At 31.1% G+C, this 21,185-nt stretch overlaps 1 protein-coding gene across 7 annotated transcripts in view; it reads left to right on the top strand.

Moving 5' to 3' along the window:
• The window catches only part of LOC139489226 (BAI1-associated protein 3-like), a 248,385-nt gene that overhangs the window by 88,760 nt on the left and 138,440 nt on the right, over nt 1-21,185 (top strand). For 4 of the 7 annotated variants that reach the window (XM_071275447.1, XM_071275448.1, XM_071275446.1 and 1 more), the window contains 13 exons: nt 2,724-2,891; nt 4,229-4,295; nt 5,713-5,959; nt 7,086-7,130; nt 11,099-11,267; nt 11,787-11,990; nt 13,466-13,569; nt 14,327-14,444; nt 15,525-15,649; nt 16,759-16,849; nt 17,922-17,978; nt 18,562-18,668; nt 19,608-19,659. In XM_071275447.1, coding sequence (XP_071131548.1) covers nt 2,724-2,891; nt 4,229-4,295; nt 5,713-5,959; nt 7,086-7,130; nt 11,099-11,267; nt 11,787-11,990; nt 13,466-13,569; nt 14,327-14,444; nt 15,525-15,649; nt 16,759-16,849; nt 17,922-17,978; nt 18,562-18,668; nt 19,608-19,659 — 1,554 coding nt within the window. Of the gene's footprint in view, nt 1-2,723; nt 2,892-4,228; nt 4,296-5,712; nt 5,960-7,085; nt 7,131-11,098; nt 11,268-11,786; nt 11,991-13,465; nt 13,570-14,326; nt 14,445-15,524; nt 15,650-16,758; nt 16,850-17,921; nt 17,979-18,561; nt 18,669-19,607; nt 19,660-21,103; nt 21,140-21,185 lie in introns of all 7 variants that reach the window. The other 3 variants (XM_071275445.1, XM_071275444.1, XM_071275443.1) reach the window with 1 other exon arrangement.

Raw genomic sequence — 21,185 nt, 5'->3', positions numbered from 1 at the left:
GTATTTTATAGAGTGTATTGGTATTAAATGCGTTGTGGGTAATAGTAATAAAAGTTCTACTTAAGGGATGTGATATAATCATCACGTTTGAACTTTAGGTTATTTCGTGTACGATACATGATTGGTATATTTCTTCCTACTTACATTAAGTAAACTAACAACAATAACTTCGAGTTCACATGTTTATTACAAACATTTTTGTTTGAACTTTTTCCTTATAGTTCATGTCAAATGAATCGTTTCGACTGTAAAGCGCTGTGAAAATTTGCATTCTCATAAAGCCTTCCTTATTTGTTTGCGTGTAAATGTAGTTGTTGGCAATGCATGCATTATGTGCTTACATCTGTGTGTTTGTTAATTCTACATTGGCTACAGATATAGAAAGAGGGTTGAGATCTTAAAAACGTATTTTACCCCGCTGAACTGAAAAATCTCCTTACTTGAAAATGCAATATGAGCTCTAGTCATGTTTTCCTATTTAGAATAACAAATAAGTTTGATTTTATTATCTCTTTAACCGGAATTATGTTCCTCAAAAATGTTTACCATGTATAGTTATCTTTTATCTTTTACTGCCAATTATGCAAATGCATTTTTTTTTATTGACTTGGGAAAATCGGTCGCATCGCAGTCAAGCTGCGTGCAGGAAAATTGCATTTTATCATTTAACTGAAAATTAATCATACGTAAACTAACAATTCATCTCTTTGTTCTTGTTTCCGAGCTCTGTGGGCATATTATGTGACGACAGCGTGCAGATTTTTGAACAAATTTTACGTCGATTTAATCCCTGCAAAAAACATGTTTTTTGTTTGGTTTGATTGAATGATTCCCTAGAGTTCAAACTGCCGTGAAATAACATATTGATGATCTCGTGTTATAGCTCGAATGTCAAACGCAGGACGGATATAAGCATTAGGTTGATTACAAGTCAAGTTGTCGGCAATCTCAGCATGTGACTGATCTGTCTGATAACCTTACAGCATGAAACATGCTAATAACAAGAGTTTTTCTTTCTAGAACTTGACATAACAATGGTATCTGTCTTTTATCAAAATCATGCTCAAATCTCAGAATATCAATTTTTAAATGTCAGAAATTAGTTAGAAAAACAAGTCTGGTGCATATATCGATAGTTTATTTTGCTCTAAACAAAATCGTTTCCCGATCTGAAGTTATAAATTTTAACCTTTCAAACTGATTTTTAAATATTGAGTATTCTACAAAAGTATTCCAATTTTAATGTTATTATTGCTTCTAATAGTATGAACAATATTAAAAATATGTCTAACTGCCCACAATAGTATAAAATGATGACTATAAGCCGCTGTGGTAGCAAGACAAAGTCTCTAAACTAATATCATTAATTATTGATAAATGTTTTTAGTACCGCCAATAAAACTTATTATTAGCAATATCCACAACACGATTCACTTGTATCTTATAGAAAAGAACAAAATAGTATGATGAACAATAAAATTAGTTCTCCTATCCTATTAACATTAGTATACAAAGTGGGGAATATTAATCTCCATGGAAGGTAAAAGCACGACATCCACATTAAAATTCCTCATTTGTCTTTATCTAAGAACGTAATTTCAATTCATCAATTTCCTCACATCAACTTTATTCCATTTAGTTGTCTTGAGAGATTTAGATGTTAGTGAGTACATGTGGAAAGACAAATATATTATCCTATTTATTATAACAATGACAATTTATGAGTGAAAGAAATATCATGAAATATGATACTTAATTTTAATACCAATAGTAAGCTGGATTATACATAAATTTTATGAATTTATCATTTGATCTTGTTCATTACCACTGCAATAATTTGGATTTGAAATTTAAAAGGATTTGGAGAAAAACAGTTATCAAAGTTACAAGGATTATAATTTTATACGACAGACGCGTGTTTCGTCTACATAAGACTTATCAGTGACGCATATATTCAGAAGACGTAGTTTTTAAAATAATTGTTCATACATTTCAAGTACCAAAAAAAAGAATTTACATCTTGCTAAGAAATCAAACTTGTGAAAAATTAAATTATCACAATATAACGGAAATAAGTTATCTTGTGATCTATTTTTCCTTTTATCTACGTCACTAGGACCCTGGTGGATAGTTGTCTCGTTGGCAATTATACCACTTCTTCCTTATGAATTTTATTTAAGCGCATTATTACCATATATGCCTTTATTTAGGAAGTGTTCTCAGCCAAAACCTGTTCGTTTCCTATAAAATTATAGTAATTTACTAAATTTTGTAATTGCATAAATTTGATATTGTAAGGGAGTGACATTTATCACACGGGATCATTTTGATTGCGATCGTCTTACAAAAATACATTACAAAATCATACTTGCTATTGGGAGTTGTCTAATTGCCAATCAAATCAAATCTCCTTTTTTTAAACTATAGTTTTTGTTTCATTTCTGTTAATTTTTTACCAAGAGTTGATATAATTTACGCCACTAGGCTTTCATGGGTGGTTGCCTATTAAGCAAAACAGAAAGAAGAAAATATGCTTACAAATGATATATAGTTTTGTCGTATGGTAAATGGGTAGATAGAAACGTCTTTAAATAAATAGATACGGCTAAAATTATGTCTTAAAAGAAAACATAAAAATTGTTTTGATTTATCTTCTACATTAAAAAGATTTCAATGAAAATTATAAAACATAAGTATTTTATTCTGTTACTTATTCATTTCAGTTTGAACTGTTATACATAGAGGTTTTGTACACGTTAAAGCACAAGATTGGCACAACTACTGGCGGTCACCTACCTTATATTCAAGATCTCTACCAGTATGCACAAGAGTCATTCAGAATTACTCCTGAGGATCATGCAAGATTGTTAGCTAAGGCCACAGAAGAAAAGGTTTGTTAGACGTGTTGCGACATACTGTTGCAAGAACCCACATGTAGTTCTAACATTTTTATAGACTGTATTTGAGACGTAAAAAACATGCATATCTGCTACCCTATCCGACAAACAGAAAATGTAAAATGTACATTGTAGGTTAGAGTGTTATCATAAGTACACGTAAACTACATCACAATAATAAAAGTCTGGAAGTCAGTTACACTACTTATACTTACTCCATCTGGTAATCAACACTTCAAAAAATGAAATTAACAAAGAGACCTAATGGGAAACTTTTTTAAATACTGACCAAAAATTATGAAATTAGTAGACAGAGTTCGTATATATTATATACTAATATAGATCGAGGGAAAACATATTAATTTATAAAAATGAATTTTTAAGAATTTTTTTCTGCAAATATATAGAAATCAAATGGACAATAATGAGCGTCACTATTAATGGAGAAGATAGCATTTTTTATGGTTGGTTAAGACTGCAGACGCGATAAACTAGATAACCAATTGTGAAGCTTTTAAAAGACTGAATAATAAAAAAATCTTCCAATCTACGAATTCAGTAGCTTCATACAATTTGCTTGCAGTCGATTAAAATCTATTAAGTTTATACTTCAAAAGCCGTTATCAATTAACATGTATACATACATAAAATAGCATAAACACCCAACTGCTAAATAAAAACAAATAGTACGATATCAAATGTCAAAATCAAAAGCGCAAACACATCAAACGAATGTAAAACAACTGTCCCTTTCTTGACTTGGTACACCAGCATCATACTGAATAGTCTTAAAAGCTACCAAAAGAAAACTGAATTGATTACACGTCAATGGTCTGAACAGTACTAATGTACCGTAGTAAGATCAAATTTATAGTTTAAAACTAAGATTCATTTACTAGTAGATAGTTACTTTAGATAGTTAGTCAACGTTTCTTAGTGAGTGCACGTGTTTATATATTAATATAAACAGAGATGATACCAGAATTAAAAACACTTATTTAATCTAGCTATTTACTATCAGTGAAAAAATAATCAGTGGTAGCACTTCAGCAAAAGCACGTTATAACATTCATGCACGATAAGAACAACTTAAACAAATAAAATAAAATACATAAAAAGTATAAGCGATATTAATTTGTCTACAAGTATGTACACCACAAACACGACAAATCAACTGCAAGTTTTGACATTCAAACACAGTAGTCTAATGGTATGCTATTTCTGAAGATTTTCTATCAGCTATTTGTATAATGTTTACAAACAGCCTGGAAATGTGTACATCTTGAGAATCAAACAAGACAATCGCATTCACTTACATGTATATCTTCCAGCCCCCCATTGTGATCCTAAACGTGACAGTACTAAAGGCAAGAGATTTAGAAGCCAAAGATGCAGATGGTAAATAAAAATATGTTATGAATTTGAATTTGAAGATCCCTTTGGTCATGTTTGAATCATTCGCCTGTGATGACTGCATTTTAAGTATAACCGACTTTCCAATTTGCGCATTTTCCACTAATTTCCAACGTCACAATGCTTATGTCGATGCGTCACAGAATTCACCGATTATTCAATTTACGCCAAATGACCAAGGTTCAATTTATGTACTTCTCATAACGAAGAACTCGAAATTAGTCTGTACAGCAACAAAGTCAATACAGTCTCTATGGTCAGGTTGTTGTCTCTTTGCCACATTCTCCATTTCCATTCTCACTTTTATTGTTCTACTTAGATTATATTAAATTCGGGAAATCGTCCAAATCATAACCTACCATGGAGCAAATGAACAATAAATTAAAAATATAAGGAACAACATTAACATGCTTAAATTGTTTAACGAAATATTAAGTTGTCACTTCAAATGAAGTCGATAGAAATGAAATGTAATATATTTGTAATTCGTCATGGCTAGTGTTTATAACTACATCACAAATTTGATCAATATCGGAACAGTTGTAGTCATCTTTATAATTTGTTGACAAAAACTATCTTTTGTTGCTGTTTTATAAAATGCCTCTTTCAGGCAAATTTCCTCCTTTATTGGGTATATTTTCCATTCCTTTTGTTGTGTTTACAGTTATAGAGTTTATATTATCATACAAACATGACAAGCACATAATTGAACTAAAACATTTTGAATATTCAATAATATCGATTTAGTTATTTTCAACCACAACCATCAATTTGCAATCATGAATGGTCCTTCTCAACTTCAATAATTCATATTTTAAATAAATGTATAGAATGCACATTTTATATTATGAATTTCATACGCAATCATGCAATGTGAAAATTATGATAATTAGATTGAATAAATACCACATTTTAGAGAAATAAGCCGTTAGTTGCAGTTCTTTAGTACCCTCTGCTTTCGGTTATAGCTTGACTGTTCTCTTGGAACTTTTAAAACATAAGCTGTGGTACATTTTTTAGTGTTGAAGACTGATTCTACACCACGAGAACTGTATTTGTTTTGTTTTTTTTTTTTTTGTTTGTTTGAAATTTGTCCTATCAATATCTAATACGTAAATAAATGAAAAAGTACATTATCACGGCCGAAATGATGCACTTCGTTTCGTTTTCAAAATACCACATCAAAATTGGATGGTCCATTGATAGAAAGCATTTACGACCAAGGGGATGAACTATTTTTTTTTTATTCTGATGTTTCCTTTTTAATTTAAGAACATTCTAGGAACAAATAGAACATTTAATCCAGATCTTGTTTTTTGTACCTTATAACATCTAACAACGTGACAAGTTGAAGGTTGTAGCTGAAATCATGCTAATTGTACCTAGTTTGGATTTATTTCAGGATTCAGTGATCCGTATTGTATGGGCGGAATCGTTCCTGGAAGAAGGTTAAATGAAAATGAGTCTGACCAGGGTGTCTTCTCAGATGAAGATGAACACTTGGAAAGAAGGAAGAGTGGTAGAAAGTTCTCGTTGACTGGGAAGAAAAAGGACAGATCCGCACGAAATATGGTCCCCGCTCGTCTTATTAGGACAACACATGTTGTACCAAATACAGTTAATCCAGAATGGAATGAGAAATTTAGATTGTAAGTTTTATATTAGAAGTTGTGAAACGCCGGAAAATAAGACAATTCCTTGCACTTGTTTTCAAATTAGAGCTCAAACATTTATTTTGATCTTATCTGATCTTCTGATACTGGACAATATATGATTCAAACATTTTAAGGTTTTAAGTCTGTTTACAGATAATACCATACGAAACGATTAGTTATTATCTTTTGAGAATTGTAATAGTTTTAAATAGTTTTCAGAAGCTGCGATTTAATTTTGTTCAACTGTTCATTAAAAATCAAGTCACATCGGACAGTTAGATCAAAAATCATTTCTGGATTACTTAACTCTTTATGGTTATATAATATACTTACGTACGGTGACCTATAGCTGTTCATTTCTGTGTCATTTTGGTCTCTTGTGGAGATTTGTCTCATTGGCAATCATACCACGTCTTCTTTTCTTATATTCACTGTATGACTTTCGATATTAATTTTATTAAGGAACCTTGCTGGTAAAGCTAAAGTTATATTGTGCATAATCCTTGTCCAATAAATTTATTATTTACTTTTGCAATTAAATAGTCTGAAATAGGATTTCGAAAATAAATCTAAACAACTGGTTTCTCTGTCATTCCAAGACATTGCATTAAATATCTGAATAGTTTTTGTGTTTGTTTTTTTTTATTTAATAACACATTGCATCATCACAAACGGCAGACGCATTTATAAATAAAGGCAAACTACGAATCCAGACTCTAACCATTTCACTCCTTATATATATGAATGATACATGTAGGGTATATGGCCTAATCGACAAAACAACAGAAAAGAAGAATACACTTTTAAATAGATAAACAATCTAAAAGAGTATGTCATGATTCGACTTAAACCCAGATAAATGGTATCAACTTTGTCTTCAGCATCAATGTATTGCCCAAACCATCATGATGTTAATGAATAAGTGTTAAAATGTTTATAATTTTCAATTTATATAGATTTGTTTTATTTATGTTTCAATATTTGGATTTGAACTATGCAAATGACAGAAATCAATTTTATGTATTGACTATTGCATATTGAAAGATTATATGTGTAACAAATATTAAAAACATTCACGTCTATGAAATGATTATTTCAAACATTTTTTCTCTGTTTACAGTGATCTTGAAGACGTGAACACGGACCGGTTGCATTTAGATATCTGGTAAGAACAATATAGTTTAATTTCAAAAAACAACGGCAGACATTATCTGTTAACCAAGCTTTGTTCTTTACCTATAAATAAATTAAATAAAATTTTATAGGATTGCAACACAATTTCATATTACAGTCCTAAGTATGAAATTGTCCAAATTATAATGGCATATTGTTATTCCAAACTGTTTCCAAAAATTGATCGCCCTGAAGATCATAAAAAACATTTTATTAAAATAAAGTATGTCAATAAAGGTTTTGATTTTGTAAATATTGCCGGTATTTTTAACGACCATTCTGTTAAAGACCAAATTCCTGGATATTTTGATAATACTGAACTCCCTCTCATTTGTTATATTTACAAGAAATCTACCCGAAAATATGTGTTTAATTATAGCCAATTGTGTAAAGATGTAAATATCACTGAAAATACACCTATGTCGTGTAATTGCAGTAATTCAGAATACACCTATGGACCAATTTCCCATGTTATAACAGGAGACCTTAACATCGTTCGCGACCGAGAGTTAAAATCATTCCTCAGTAAAGGACCTAAATATCGTCCCCCGTCAACTATTAACTGGAATGAGTGTCGTAATATCATCAACGACTCACTCCGCGCCTACTGTTTGAAATGGGTAAAACGGGAAAAAGCTGACAAAAAATCTTTGGACTCTTTTTTTAATTCAGTAATGAAGATAGTTGATATTCGAATACAACATTTTAAAGAACATTTTACCCTCAACAAAAACTATAAAAACCCTATTTCGCGTATCAAAAATAAACTAACAGAACTAGCCAAGGAATTTGTTTTTGTCCCGGCTGATAAAGCTGCTAATAATATCATTATTGTTTGACGTAAATTTTATATAGAGGTTCTGCAAAAGGAAATCACGAATTCACCAACATTCCAACTGACTTCATTTTCAGAAAACGACATCTGTAACAAACATAAACTTTTAGCTACTTCTTTACAAGCAGAACCAAACACAATGAAAGTCCCAACTATGTACTGGCTTCCGAAGCTGCACAAAAAACCTTACAAATATAGATTTATTTCATCTTCCAGCCATTGTTCAACTACTAAATTGTCTGTTTTACTTACTAGTACACTTGGTACAATAAAAAACCTGATAATAAATTGTTCAAATAAGGCCTTTGAAAATAGTGGAATTAATTACTTTTGGAGTGTCAAAAACTCGTTGGAAGTACTTGATAAATTGCATGCATATATTGGTGATTTTGAATCTGTTCAAAGTTTTGATTTTTCTACCCTATATACCACTTTGCCTCATATTCTTATTAAGAAAAAATTCACATCCCTAATTAACTGGGCATTTAAAAAGTCGGAATGCGAGTACATATGTTCAAACTCTTTTAGATCATTTTTTAGTAGCAATAAACAAAAGAACTATGTCAATTGGACATGCTTTGATACTATTTATGCACTTGAATTTTTACTTGATAACATTTTTGTTCGCTTTGGAGATTCCGTATATCGTCAAGTTATTGGAATTCCAATGGGGACTAACTGTGCACCACTTATTGCGGACCTGTTTTTGTATTGTTATGAGTTACAATTTATGACTAAAATTAGCAAAGACCCATCAAAACAACATTTGATACAAAAATTTAACAATACTTTTAGATATTTGGATGATATATTGGCTCTAAATAATGACGACTTCAGTATGTATACTAAAGAAATTTATCCTGTAGAACTTACTTTAAATAAAGCTAATGATAACAATGACCACTGCCCTTTCCTCGATCTTGATATCTATATCATAAACGGGAAGCTTAATACAAAAATTTATGATAAAAGAGATGATTTTTCATTTCCTATTGTTAATTATCCATTTTTAGATGGTGACGTTCCCTTGTCACCATCTTATGGTGTTTATATATCTCAACTTGTACGATTCGCTCGTGTATGTAACAATGTATTAGATTTTAGCGAGAGAAATTTATGTATTACTGAAAAATTATTACACCAGGGTTTTCGATATCACAAACTGGTCAAAACATTTACTAAATTTTATCACCGGTATAAGGAAATAATTCGTAAATATAACTCAACATGCAGACATCTTATACGTTCAGGTATTTCACATCCAAAATTTTATGGAAATATTCTTTATAAAGCACAAAAATGTCAGTATTCTCCTCAGAAACTAACAAAACCTTTAAATAGACTTATTAAAAGGGGATATAGTTACGATACTGTTGTCAGGTCATTAAAGATTGCATATTTTGGCTTTAACATTGATTCACTGATAGGGTCTTTGCATCGGAACTAAACACATTTATTTCTAAAAAAAACAGTTGTTGGCATGACACGGGTTATGTTCTTCTCATATATTTTATGATAGTATGATACTAAACCCCTAACGGGAGGGATTGTACCTGATATTCATATGATGAAGACATAATCTTTCAATCAGTTTAATTGAGGTCTGGAGCTGGCATGTCAGTTAACTGCTAGTAGTCTGTTGTTATTTATGTATTATTGTCATTTTATTTATTTTCTTTTGTTACATCTTTTGACATCAGACTCGGACTTCTCTTGAACTGAATTTTAATGTGCGTATTGTTATTCTTTTACTTTTCTACATTGGCTAGAGGTATAGGGGGAGGGTTGAGATCTCATAAACATGTTTAACCCCGCCGCAATTTTGCGCCTGTCCCAAGTCAGGAGCCTCTGGCCTTTGTTAGTCTTGTATGATTTTAATTTTTAGTTTCTTGTGTATAATTCGGAGTTTAGTATGACGTCCATTATCACTGTACTATTATGTATATTTTAGGGGCCAGCTGAAGGACACCTACGGGTGCGGGAATTCTCGCTACATTGAAGACCCATTGGTTGCCTTCGGCTGTTGTTTGCTCTATGGTCGGGTGGTTGTCGCTTTGACATATTCACCATTTCCTTTCTCAATTTTAATTAAAACACAATTTCACATCCTCAAGACCTGCCAACCTGGGATTGACCTGAATTTTGAAATTCTTTAGTTTATAAAATATACACCTCAAAACAGGCATTCAAAGTTAATGGATATTTAAGCACATACATGCTCATTCAAAACATAAAAGGTAATATAACCATTAGCAACGGGATGTAATGAAAATATGTCTTAAAACATATAACCATAAAGACCACATAATTAATGTTGCAATATATTTTTATATTAGCCCTAAATGAAAGTAATCACGAAAGAGTAATTACTTTGGGATATTGATTTTATCTTATTCGTCTTTTCCTCATTGACAGCAATACCTGCGGGAATATATATTTTTATATTCATATTAAACATCTAAAATATCGCATGTGTTGTAGATATTGCTAGTAAAAATGTTCATCGTTAATATAATTGTATCAAACTTTCCACCTTTACAACCCCAGTTTACGATGTTATCTACAAGAGTTAGATCCTGTTTTAAAATTGGTCATAAAAAATGTCCGGTCAACGAAAATTAAATTATAAATCAGTCGAAATTAATTCTGTGCACTCAAAGGTTATCTTTTTTTGGATTCAACGTCGTCTTTAACCCCGCAAGTTTAAAAACTCAAAGATGTATAGATTATTACTACGACTTAACTGGACCTAAATGGAATAGTAAGATACAGTTTTAACCATCGTTTTAGAAATTAATTAATCGGATTTTTTTTTAAAAGAAACGAAAATTCAATCATTTACGTAATATCCTCCGGGACTTGTAAACTATTAACAGTGACATTAAAAACACTCAGTCCTAGGAAAAATGTAATGTTATTAAATATTGATCGAGAAATGAATTACAATTGCAACTTAAAAGACTTAAAAATAACAAAATTGTAATGTATGTTTGTAGATCAACAACTAGATGATATTTAACATGCTATTATATATATTTGACGTGCAACAAAAAAGTAGCGAGTAGTTCATGAATTGCAATTATAGTGCTAACCAGGTTTTAAAATGTAAAGCATGATCATTTCAGGGATCATGATGACGAAGTTTCTGTATTCGATGCCGCCAAGACACTCAATGAGGTCCAGAGTCTACGAGGTTTAGGACGATTTTTCAAACAAGTTGCGCAATCAGCAAGAACATCAAAAGGGAGTGGAAGTGTTGACGATTTCCTTGGATGTATAGACCACCCTTTAAAAGTATGTTGAGGTAGAATTATATTAACAGCAGTACAAATTCAGATACGCATTTCTTAACTAAATCTCTCTTCAGTGAGGCCAAAATTTGAAAAATCCGATTTTTTTTATCATGAAGGTTCTAAAAACCAATAAAAGAAAATGACATAAAAGTGTAGTTAAAACAGGGCAAGGAATCCAAGCCTTGCATCAGGGAGATATTTTTGAATTTCTTCAACAAAAATTTTCAACGACACAGTGTCCGTCGTAGATAGCGGATCTTAAACGGTTTAACAATGTTATATATAACACAGCATGAGTGACCGACTAACTGTAAATTGATATTTCAAACAATTGAAATACCAAATAAAATTTAGCGTTCTAAATGTATACACACAATCCGTCTTTGCACGAAGGGGCTTATCGTTTGATATAACTTAATATTGTCGTTTCTGCACTTAATGAAGACACGTAAGTACAAAAGGAGACTTTATAAATAAAAATAACTATTTTAAAAATCAAAGATTATGTTGTGCATTGAAGGACATACCATCAACTGGAGTCGAAGAATGGTACAAACTAGAGGGTCGATCGTCTAAATCTTCAATTCAAGGAGATATTAAACTGATGTTGAGTTTAGCCACCAGGGAGGATCGTGGATTAGACGAGGATGATAATTGGACAGATGTAAGACAACACGAAGATCTAATCAGTGTCTTTATTCAGCATGAAATATCCAAATCACATGTAAGTTTTATCTGTTTGTTGTCGAAAATGTGTAAGTAATGCACCGATAGTTTATCTTCTTTATAAGGACAAAGAGAGGCGAAAGATACCAAAAAGACATGCAAACTCAAGTTTAAGTCTAAAATAAGCTGACAACGCCATGGCAAAAAAAGACAATACCAACAAACAAACAACAGTACCCAAAACGAACCAAATCCCCAAAACCGCAGTTGATTTTCACTTGCTCCGGAAGAGTAAGGCACAGTCTGAACTGCGCTAATATAATTCAATATAAATGACGTTCATGCTTATCCCAAACAATGAACCTGCAATCCAGCGTTTGATTTGGATGTCCCTAAGTTATTAAACCGTGTTCTTTTATATCGTGCAATACGCTATATGGTTGTTTGAGTTTCCGAAGTTTCAAGCATCTGCAATCGTTTATATCCTCCACCATTGGTCTTAATAGTTTTGTCATATTACCTGAAATTCATATTTTGTCTATTTTATTTATTGTGTTTGTTTAATCAATGTAAATATAACTGAATTTGATGAGACTGTCATCACAGTGAGAGGTTTAGCGCTATAAAACCAGGTTTAATCCACCATTTTCTACATTTGAAAATCCCTGTACCAAGTCAGGAATATGACAGTTCTTGTCCATTCGTTTTGACGCGTTTTGTTATTTGATTTTGTTATGCAATTATGGACTTTCCGATTGAATTTCCTCTTAGTTCAGTACTTTTGTGATTTTACTTTTTCATATGGGTTGGTCTTTAACGAGCGAGCAATATATGAATACCAACTGTAAAATGAAAACTGAAACAAACAGGACAATATGGGAAAAAGAGTGAACACAAATAATGATCCATAGAAAATAATACTGAAACGAAAGATTAAGCTGCACGAACGAACACTACTTAAGTCTAGAATGTGAATTAGTTAAGTTTACAAAGTTCCATTCATTCTGCTGCTGTTGACAATATATCGACTGATAATTAAGTGGTATGCATGTACAATGGATAGTTTTGAATTGATGACAGTATAGTTAAATGTTATTGTCAGTACAGAAACTTGTAATATATTGACGTATACACCAGTATGAATGTTGTGTGGACGACATATGTCTGAAAACGTCACATTGACAAAGACGAATGTATATTTACACTGTATGAACTTAATGATAAGACAGTTTATAATTTACTTCCCAGATTTTAATCAGAACTGCTGGATGTTTTGAAACCATTATTTCACAAATTTTATCAATTATTGCATGAGTAAAACTGGCCTATCTGAACCTTATATACCATTTATACAACACGAAAGATTAAAGTCTTGATGCAATTTTTTAATACTTTTCTAATAATATATATTCGTGTCTAATACATGAGTTGGTTGACAGTCTAATGTTTGTTTTTTTGCGTTTTCATGAACTTCCTCTGTTTTTAAATTACCATGGAGTTCGATATTTTTGTTTACATTTTTTATATATACAGGAGCAACCACTTAAATGGAATGGTGAATTATCAAAAGCTGCGGAAACTATTCTTCATCAGCATGCAATACAAGGGGACATAACTGCTGTTCAACAAGCAGTTTGGTATGTTAACCTAAATTTGTACAATCACATAATAACATTTACTTTTTTTTTTATTAATATACGATATAAGACAATATTAATCAACAGCCTATCAACGCTTATCATAAATAAATAAAAAAAGATAAAACGTAAATTTCTTTACTGAACGTGTTGCTCTTTTTTGAGTTGTTTTCAACTGCGAAGTGCCATTCAAGATTAATAGATCATTTATGAAAGAAAATTGTTCAAACTTGGGACCATAGAGAACTCGACTTATTGTTCATAGTTAAATGGACAAACATTACTTTTAGACTGTGACACAGGTATTTCATTCATTTATTAACAGACGTCGTAAGTACAGTTTTATAAAAACAAAGTAGCCAACGATCCTGAGTTACAGTGTGTTCTATTGACCGTGTTGTTATGGTTTAAATAGTGAACACGAAGTGGAAAGCGTTTGAAAGAACACACTATAACTGAAAAATATTTTACAACAAAAAAAGTATCTTTTTGAATATAATCCTTTACCTTTATCTGCTATCTTTTGAAACGGTGAATTATAGCAGTTTTTTAGTTTCAAAATCTGACTAAATAAATGTATCTTTAATATGTTACATTTGTACATATCTCAAACTTATTCCTAAAGCGCGATTTAATCGTGAATGTATGTGTCGGTTGTATTTATAATTCAACTATTTAAGAAAATGAGTGATTAGTTTTATTCAATAAGCACATTTTAATATTTGTAATACTAACACTTACTTGTTTGTGTTTTTAGTCGCTGGATGGCCTATGCACGAAAACATTTTGAGCATTCTCTCAGTTATAACTTGCTTTTACAATTGCTGAGAAATCTTGACAAGTTGTGGTCAGCAGAATCGTTGTCTAGAGAAGAGGTTTGTATTCGCTAATAACAAATAAATTATCCACCTAACTGCCTAATAAACAAACTCATCATAGATACCAGGACTAAATTAGTATATACGCCAGACGCGCGTTTCGTCTCATCAGTGTTGCTCGAATCCAAAAAAGTTAAAAAGGCAAAATAAAGTACGAAGTTGAAGGGCATTAAGGACCAAAATTCCAAATAGTTTTGCCAAATACAGCTAAGGTAATATATGCCTGAGGTAGAAAATCCTTAGTATTTCAAAAAATTCCAAAATTTGTGAACAGTTAATTTATAAATATAACCATACCAATGACAATCCATGTCAGCACAAACAGTGCTGACTACTGGGCGTGTAATACCCTCGGGGAAATAAATCTCCACCAGCAGTTGCATCATAATAGAATGACTAGACGGAATGAATATTTTATTTGCAATGTCATGAATAACATGCTATGGCAATAAATAGACAGTATATACAATTTGAACAAACGACAGATAGCAGAGAATAATACATAATGTAATACAGGTTTGTTTTGTTTGCTTCGAATATGATGAGCAATTCTTTTATTTTTTGTGTATATCAGTAATGTAAAATATTGTGTTAATGCCATAAAAATTTTGAACAATCAGGTTATGCAGCATTTAAAGGAAATTTGTAACCGATAAATTAGTATCTCTCTCAAATGTCCTAAATGATTGACCAATACTCGTTAATTATGATGTTCCAGTTCAATTGTTAATGCCTGTCAATAATCATTTTGTAAATATTCAACTAAACATTTTTGGAGATATGTCTTTCTGACATTTTTCACAACTGCACAACGAAAAATCTGTTTATGATAACTTTCATTTTTTATGAACAATTTCATTCGTAGTAAAATGATGTTTTTTCAAAGTGTACAATTTTTTTAGATAAAAACATTTGTCTATATATTAGTGCAATATAAACATCACAACCTAAACAAGAATGGGACAAACTAAAAAAGAAAAACGTGGTGTCTAATATATTCTGTATTTATCCGATTAAATTTCGGGACAGGTTATTATTTCTGTCAATAAGTTCTGTACAAAATTCTTTTTTTTGTAGGAGGAAGGTTTAGCACAGTGTTTCACAAATTTTATCAATTATTGTCTGAGCTTAATCCGGAAGCAAAGAGAAGTGTTTCCTTCTTCAAGTAAAACTGCCTTGAGTCGCCTTGAATCAATGCTACAGTAAGTTATTTGATCAAATCTTTAAAGTCATATGAAACGAGTGACTGGCGAAAAATAATGTTTATCTAATTCTTAAACCAATAAAATTGAGAATGGAAATGGGGAATGTGCCAAAGAGACAACAACCCGACCACAGAAAAAACCCAACAGCAGAAGGTCACCAACAGGTCTTCAATGTAGCGAGAAACTCCCGCACCCGGAGGCGTCCCTCAACTGGCCCCTAAACAAATATATACTAGTTCAGTGATAATGAACGCCATACTAATTTCCAAATTGTACACAAGAAACTAAAATTAAAATAATGCAAGACTAACAAAGGCCAGAGGCTCCTGACTTGGGACAGGCGCAAAAATGCGGCGGGGTTAAACATGTTTGTGAGATCTCAACCCTCCCCCTATACTTCTAGCCAATGTAGAAAAGTAAACGCATAACAATACGCACATTAACATTCAGTTCAAGAGAAGTCCGAGTCTGATGTCAGAAGATGTAACCAAAGAAAATAAACAAAATGACAATAATAAACTTAGTCTTCTGTGCACGATTTTATCATTTCTAACGTAAAAGTATCGTATAATAGTTATTTTCGTTTGGTCTCTGTCTTTAATGATTTAACAAATATGGCAGCTAATTAATTGACGTGTTTTGAAGCCGTATTTTATCGATTGTAACCTTATAGTAAACAATCAACAAAGAAGCATGGGTATTGATCACGTGTATAACATGAGCAATCAGATAATAGTTTATTTCAATGACATATCCATGCGTTTTGCGATCACCGGATTTTTACGAGAAGGGTCAGACTAAAGTCAATTGCATGCGGAAAATATTTCGGCGAAAGCAAGCATTTAAAAAAAGTAAACTTCTTCTCAATGTGGAGAAATTAAAGAATCGTCTTAAAAAATATATACTTAAACAGAGTCAAACACGTCAACCATAAGAGGAAAACATTGGGACAACAGAAACTCTGAAGTGCAGCCAAACCAAACACCGATTGCAACATACAAAGAGATGAACCTTTTGATAACACATAACGTTCGGAAGGGTCAGCAGCTCCTAATGAGATTTATTTTTAAACTAGAAATATCTTATACATATCTTACTTCTAACAGGTGCCTGGGTCAAATTCATGTTATGAAAATATATAAACATGTCTGTCCATTCAACAACGAATTACCGCTGTTGGTTAAACCAATTGTAAAGGTAAATATTTTGTGTACAATATAAAAATTCTTATATTTGTTTTCTTATTATGCATCAATACTATGTTACTAATGAGAGGCGAAAGATACCAAAAGGATTTCAAAAAGTCGTAAATTAACTGACAATAATATGGTTTAAAAAGAAAAGAAAGACAAACAGACAGACAAACAATAGTACAAAAAATACAACATGAAAACCAAAGAATGAGCACCCCGAACCCCAACTAAATTTTAGGGTGGACTCAAGTGCTTCGGAAAAGTAAGGAGGTCCTGTTCCTTATGTGACACCCGTCGTATTAATCATATTAGTACAAACAAGGTAATATGTCTTTCTTGAAGTATTTTGATTCCATTTACAATTAAGGAATAACAGTACTGTAGTTGAAGAGTTGCCACCGTCAATTGTAGATTTGACGGTCGCAAATGCAGTTTTACTGGCGACGCGTAGCGGAGACAGTAAAACGGAGATTTGCGACCGTCAAATCAAAATTGACGGTGGCAACTCTTCAACTACAGTACTGTTATTCTGATTCTAATGCATTACAAAAAGAAAAAATACGATAAAACTTGAAAAAATGTCTAAATTTGTCAAATAAAAAAAAATCCGCGAAACTTCATGAATGATTTTGGCACAAAGACGTCATGTCTAAACGTGACGTCATAAAAATGAACACTTACAAACTGGAGGTTATTACGTTACCTGTACGCTTCAAATTCGGATAAAATTACATTAAAACGGCAAATTCGAGGTAGGTATTGTTTTATTTTAGATTATGTAGTAGTAATCGAACATTTGTTGATTCATTAATTTAAAATGGCGGGTCCCTCCTTAGTTACGCCTGGTCAACTGTGGATTTGACGGCAACTTTTAGCCAATGAAAAAAAATGTTACATCCACATTGCATTAGAATTTTGTTATTGAATGATAATATAAAGCTCTTTTTAAAAACTGCTTAATACATGAATATAAACAGCTATCCTTTAAAAAGTTAATTTGATATAAAATAGTTTCTAATTTTATTCGATATATACTATCCTTTTGACTGATTCATTGATTAATATTTTCTTTTTAGAAAGGTACAATAGAGTGGTATGAGAGGGTTCTTCATTTAACACAGAAGAAAGTAAAGGTAATAAAACATTATACAATCATAAACCAAACACTTCTTTCCTATCAAACAAATGCTATACAACCAGTTTTAAAGGTAAACATCACCACAAAGGTTGTGTATCAGGTGCTATATCATGCATTCATGAATCGATGTTCAAAAATAAAGGTAACAGAAGTATACCGGTGTGTAAAAGTCATAAATCAATTTAAAAAAACAAACCGGATTACAAACTCAAACTGTTTTGAAAACGATTTCTTATAGATCAATTTAAAATCTTAATTTACAAAATTCAGTTCATTCGAAGTGCTTTAATGGATTTACCTTGATCGTGAACATTGAAAACCAAGAGTTTAAAGTCAATGATGTATCAATACTTGAGGAGCTATATGTCGAAATGGGACTGGATCTTGGATAATGATGTATTGTACCAGATCGAAATAACATCAAAATAAAACAAAATATATAATGGTAAAACAAACATTACCTATAAATTTTCTGGAGCTAAAAATACAACTTAAGGTAGTTGATGAAATGTAATGTTTCCATTTGGAACTACATTCTTTTGTATTAGTTAAATGGTTTATATTTTTCATAATTATAGGCACAAAATTCAGAAGATGATATGATACATTCACTCATAGAAATGACAAATACATTGAACATTAATTTAGCTGCAGCAGATACTTGTTACAACCCACTATATGAAAGGTAATTGTTGAAAACACAATTTTACAGTTAAAAACCGCACAATATCATTAAATCAGATGCTCAAAATCTACATTATGAAAGGTAATTATTTAAAACACAATTTCACAGTTAAAACATTGTAAAAGATATGTACATATAAAAATCATCCAAATATATTAAAATGTTATCAAACTTTTATATCAAATGATGTTTGGATGAGTCTTTGCTGGTTTTAGATATAATTAAAACTCTCAATAATACAGAAACAAGCCCGCAATAAGTGGTGCACAGTTATTCCCCATTTTAATTCCGATATTTTGACGATATACGAAATCTCCAATGCAAAACAAATGTTATCTATTATAAATCCAAGGGCAGTAATAGCATCAAAGCAGGTCTGATTGACATAGTTCTTTTGTTTGTTGTTTCTTAGAAATGCAGTATAATTCAGTATAATTGCAATAATTTTAAATTAGAGAACAAAAGGTTATGAAACTATTAGTTTAGAGCATTGAGTTCCAAATGTCCACACAACATAACCAGCAATTATTTTAGCATGTAAAAAATGTCCATCAAATTACCTACACACAAACTTAAACAGAATTGTATATGTGTAACCATGAGCTGAAATATCAACAAGGGCACCGGATCTTGTAGCAAAAATTAAAAACTTAACAGAACTGGCAAAATTGGAGACCAATAAAAACAATAACAATTACAGTAGAAAAGTAAGGTGATGTGGTATGTTTGACCATTAGACAATTGCAATATTACCCAGTGACTGAAGTTTTCAAATAACAGTTTTTTCTTTTCCTATTAATATGGCATGGTTTCCAGAACATCCTCCGAAATATATTTCTTTTCTTTTCTTTTCTTTCGTAAAAAAAAACAAAAGGACCGACCATATAATTTTTATATTTCGACCAAAAGTCATAATTTTGTTCTCTTTTTATTTTGTAGAATTCTAAATGTGACATACTTTGACATAACTTTTCGGCAACTTGAAAAAGTCGTAAGTATTTATGAAGTGACTTTTTAATGTTTGCTCCTTTTTAACATCCCATGTTAACAAAAGCAGATTTGATAATTTTGATAAATGTATAAATATTCAACTGCACTAAACGTAATACTTCAATAATCATATAAAACAATTAAATACAGATGTACAGATTTCGCCGCTGTTAAAAATATTAGATTTATATCAAACATAACTCATATCATTTACTATAGTAATTAAGTTCCATTCAGAAATCATTTTTTTTAGATTAAATTCCTTAATTAATGGTTAAAATGTATTATAATATTTAGAAATATTTTAGTGTTTCTCTTTTTTCTATATTTGAAATTTAAATATGAGTAGTTTGGCGGCATGATAAAAACTCCGTGTGATTTTGCTCCCAGTTTATAGCCTACTAGAAAATGTCTATTTCAGGATAACGGTATTATATATATATATATATATATTACACAGCCATTGATTTCGAATTTGTAAAATATTCCTTTTTGTTGAAACAATACTTTAGAGTGACCAGAAAAAGTTTAAACAAAAGCAGTGTAACATTTTAATAATAATCTCAAAGTAAGATAAATTTTAAAATAGGCTTTGCTTATATTATTAACTTATCACTAACGTATATACAAAAAAAATACTTGAATACTACTTCGCGACTTTTATTTTGTCTAGCCAGGTTAAGCGTTAATAAACAAAACAACGTTACTGTTCAAAGCATTTTGATGGCTTATTTTAGTATAGGACTAAATATGTGTAGACAAAACTTTGTTTTGTTTTTTTCAGTTCAAGTTATTAATGCATGATCATTCGATAAATTTGTATGAATATAAATATAATGTACATGTATACAGTAGGTTCATTTATTTTCGTGTGTACCAATTTTCGTGGATTGAGAAAAACTTGCATTTTCCTTGATATTTGATCTTTTGGTTTTGCAAATGTCTGCATACAACATTATTGAAAATTTGTAATTCGTTCAACAATTAAACTCGTGGTTTATCTGTACCGACGAAATCCACGAAAATTGGTATCCCACGAAAATTAGTGAATACACAGTATATGTCACACATGCTTCATCCTTTTGTTAACATACTTATTTGCATTCTGTCATACCTTATCATTTCATGAAGAGAATTACTTTTAGCTTAAGTATCATCCCATATTTAGTTATTCACGCAATTACAATGGACGAAGCACTATGATACAGTGTTTTCTTAGAGCGGGGATTCGTTTTTACCTCATAGAGTAATGTTGTACAACAATAATGACAAATAGAGATAATTGCAGTTGTACTTGTCGTTCTAACAATTGTATGAATAATAGGAAAAATAAATAATATAAGCTATTTTGTATCAACAAAATTGTAATCATCATCATCATATCTATTGTGATTTAGAGATCATTCTATATCCCTTCCACACTGAATTGACTTGTTCAATTTCAGCTCGCTATTGATATGCATGACATTCTACATCAGGAGGTATTTATTACTTCTGCACAATTTTAGAAGTATTCAACGATTGTAT

Source organism: Mytilus edulis, chromosome 9, assembly GCF_963676685.1.
Source record: "Mytilus edulis chromosome 9, xbMytEdul2.2, whole genome shotgun sequence".
NCBI lineage: Eukaryota > Metazoa > Mollusca > Bivalvia > Mytilida > Mytilidae > Mytilus > Mytilus edulis.
Note: the sequence above shows the minus strand (reverse complement) of the source record. Positions and strands in the feature narration are given on the sequence as shown.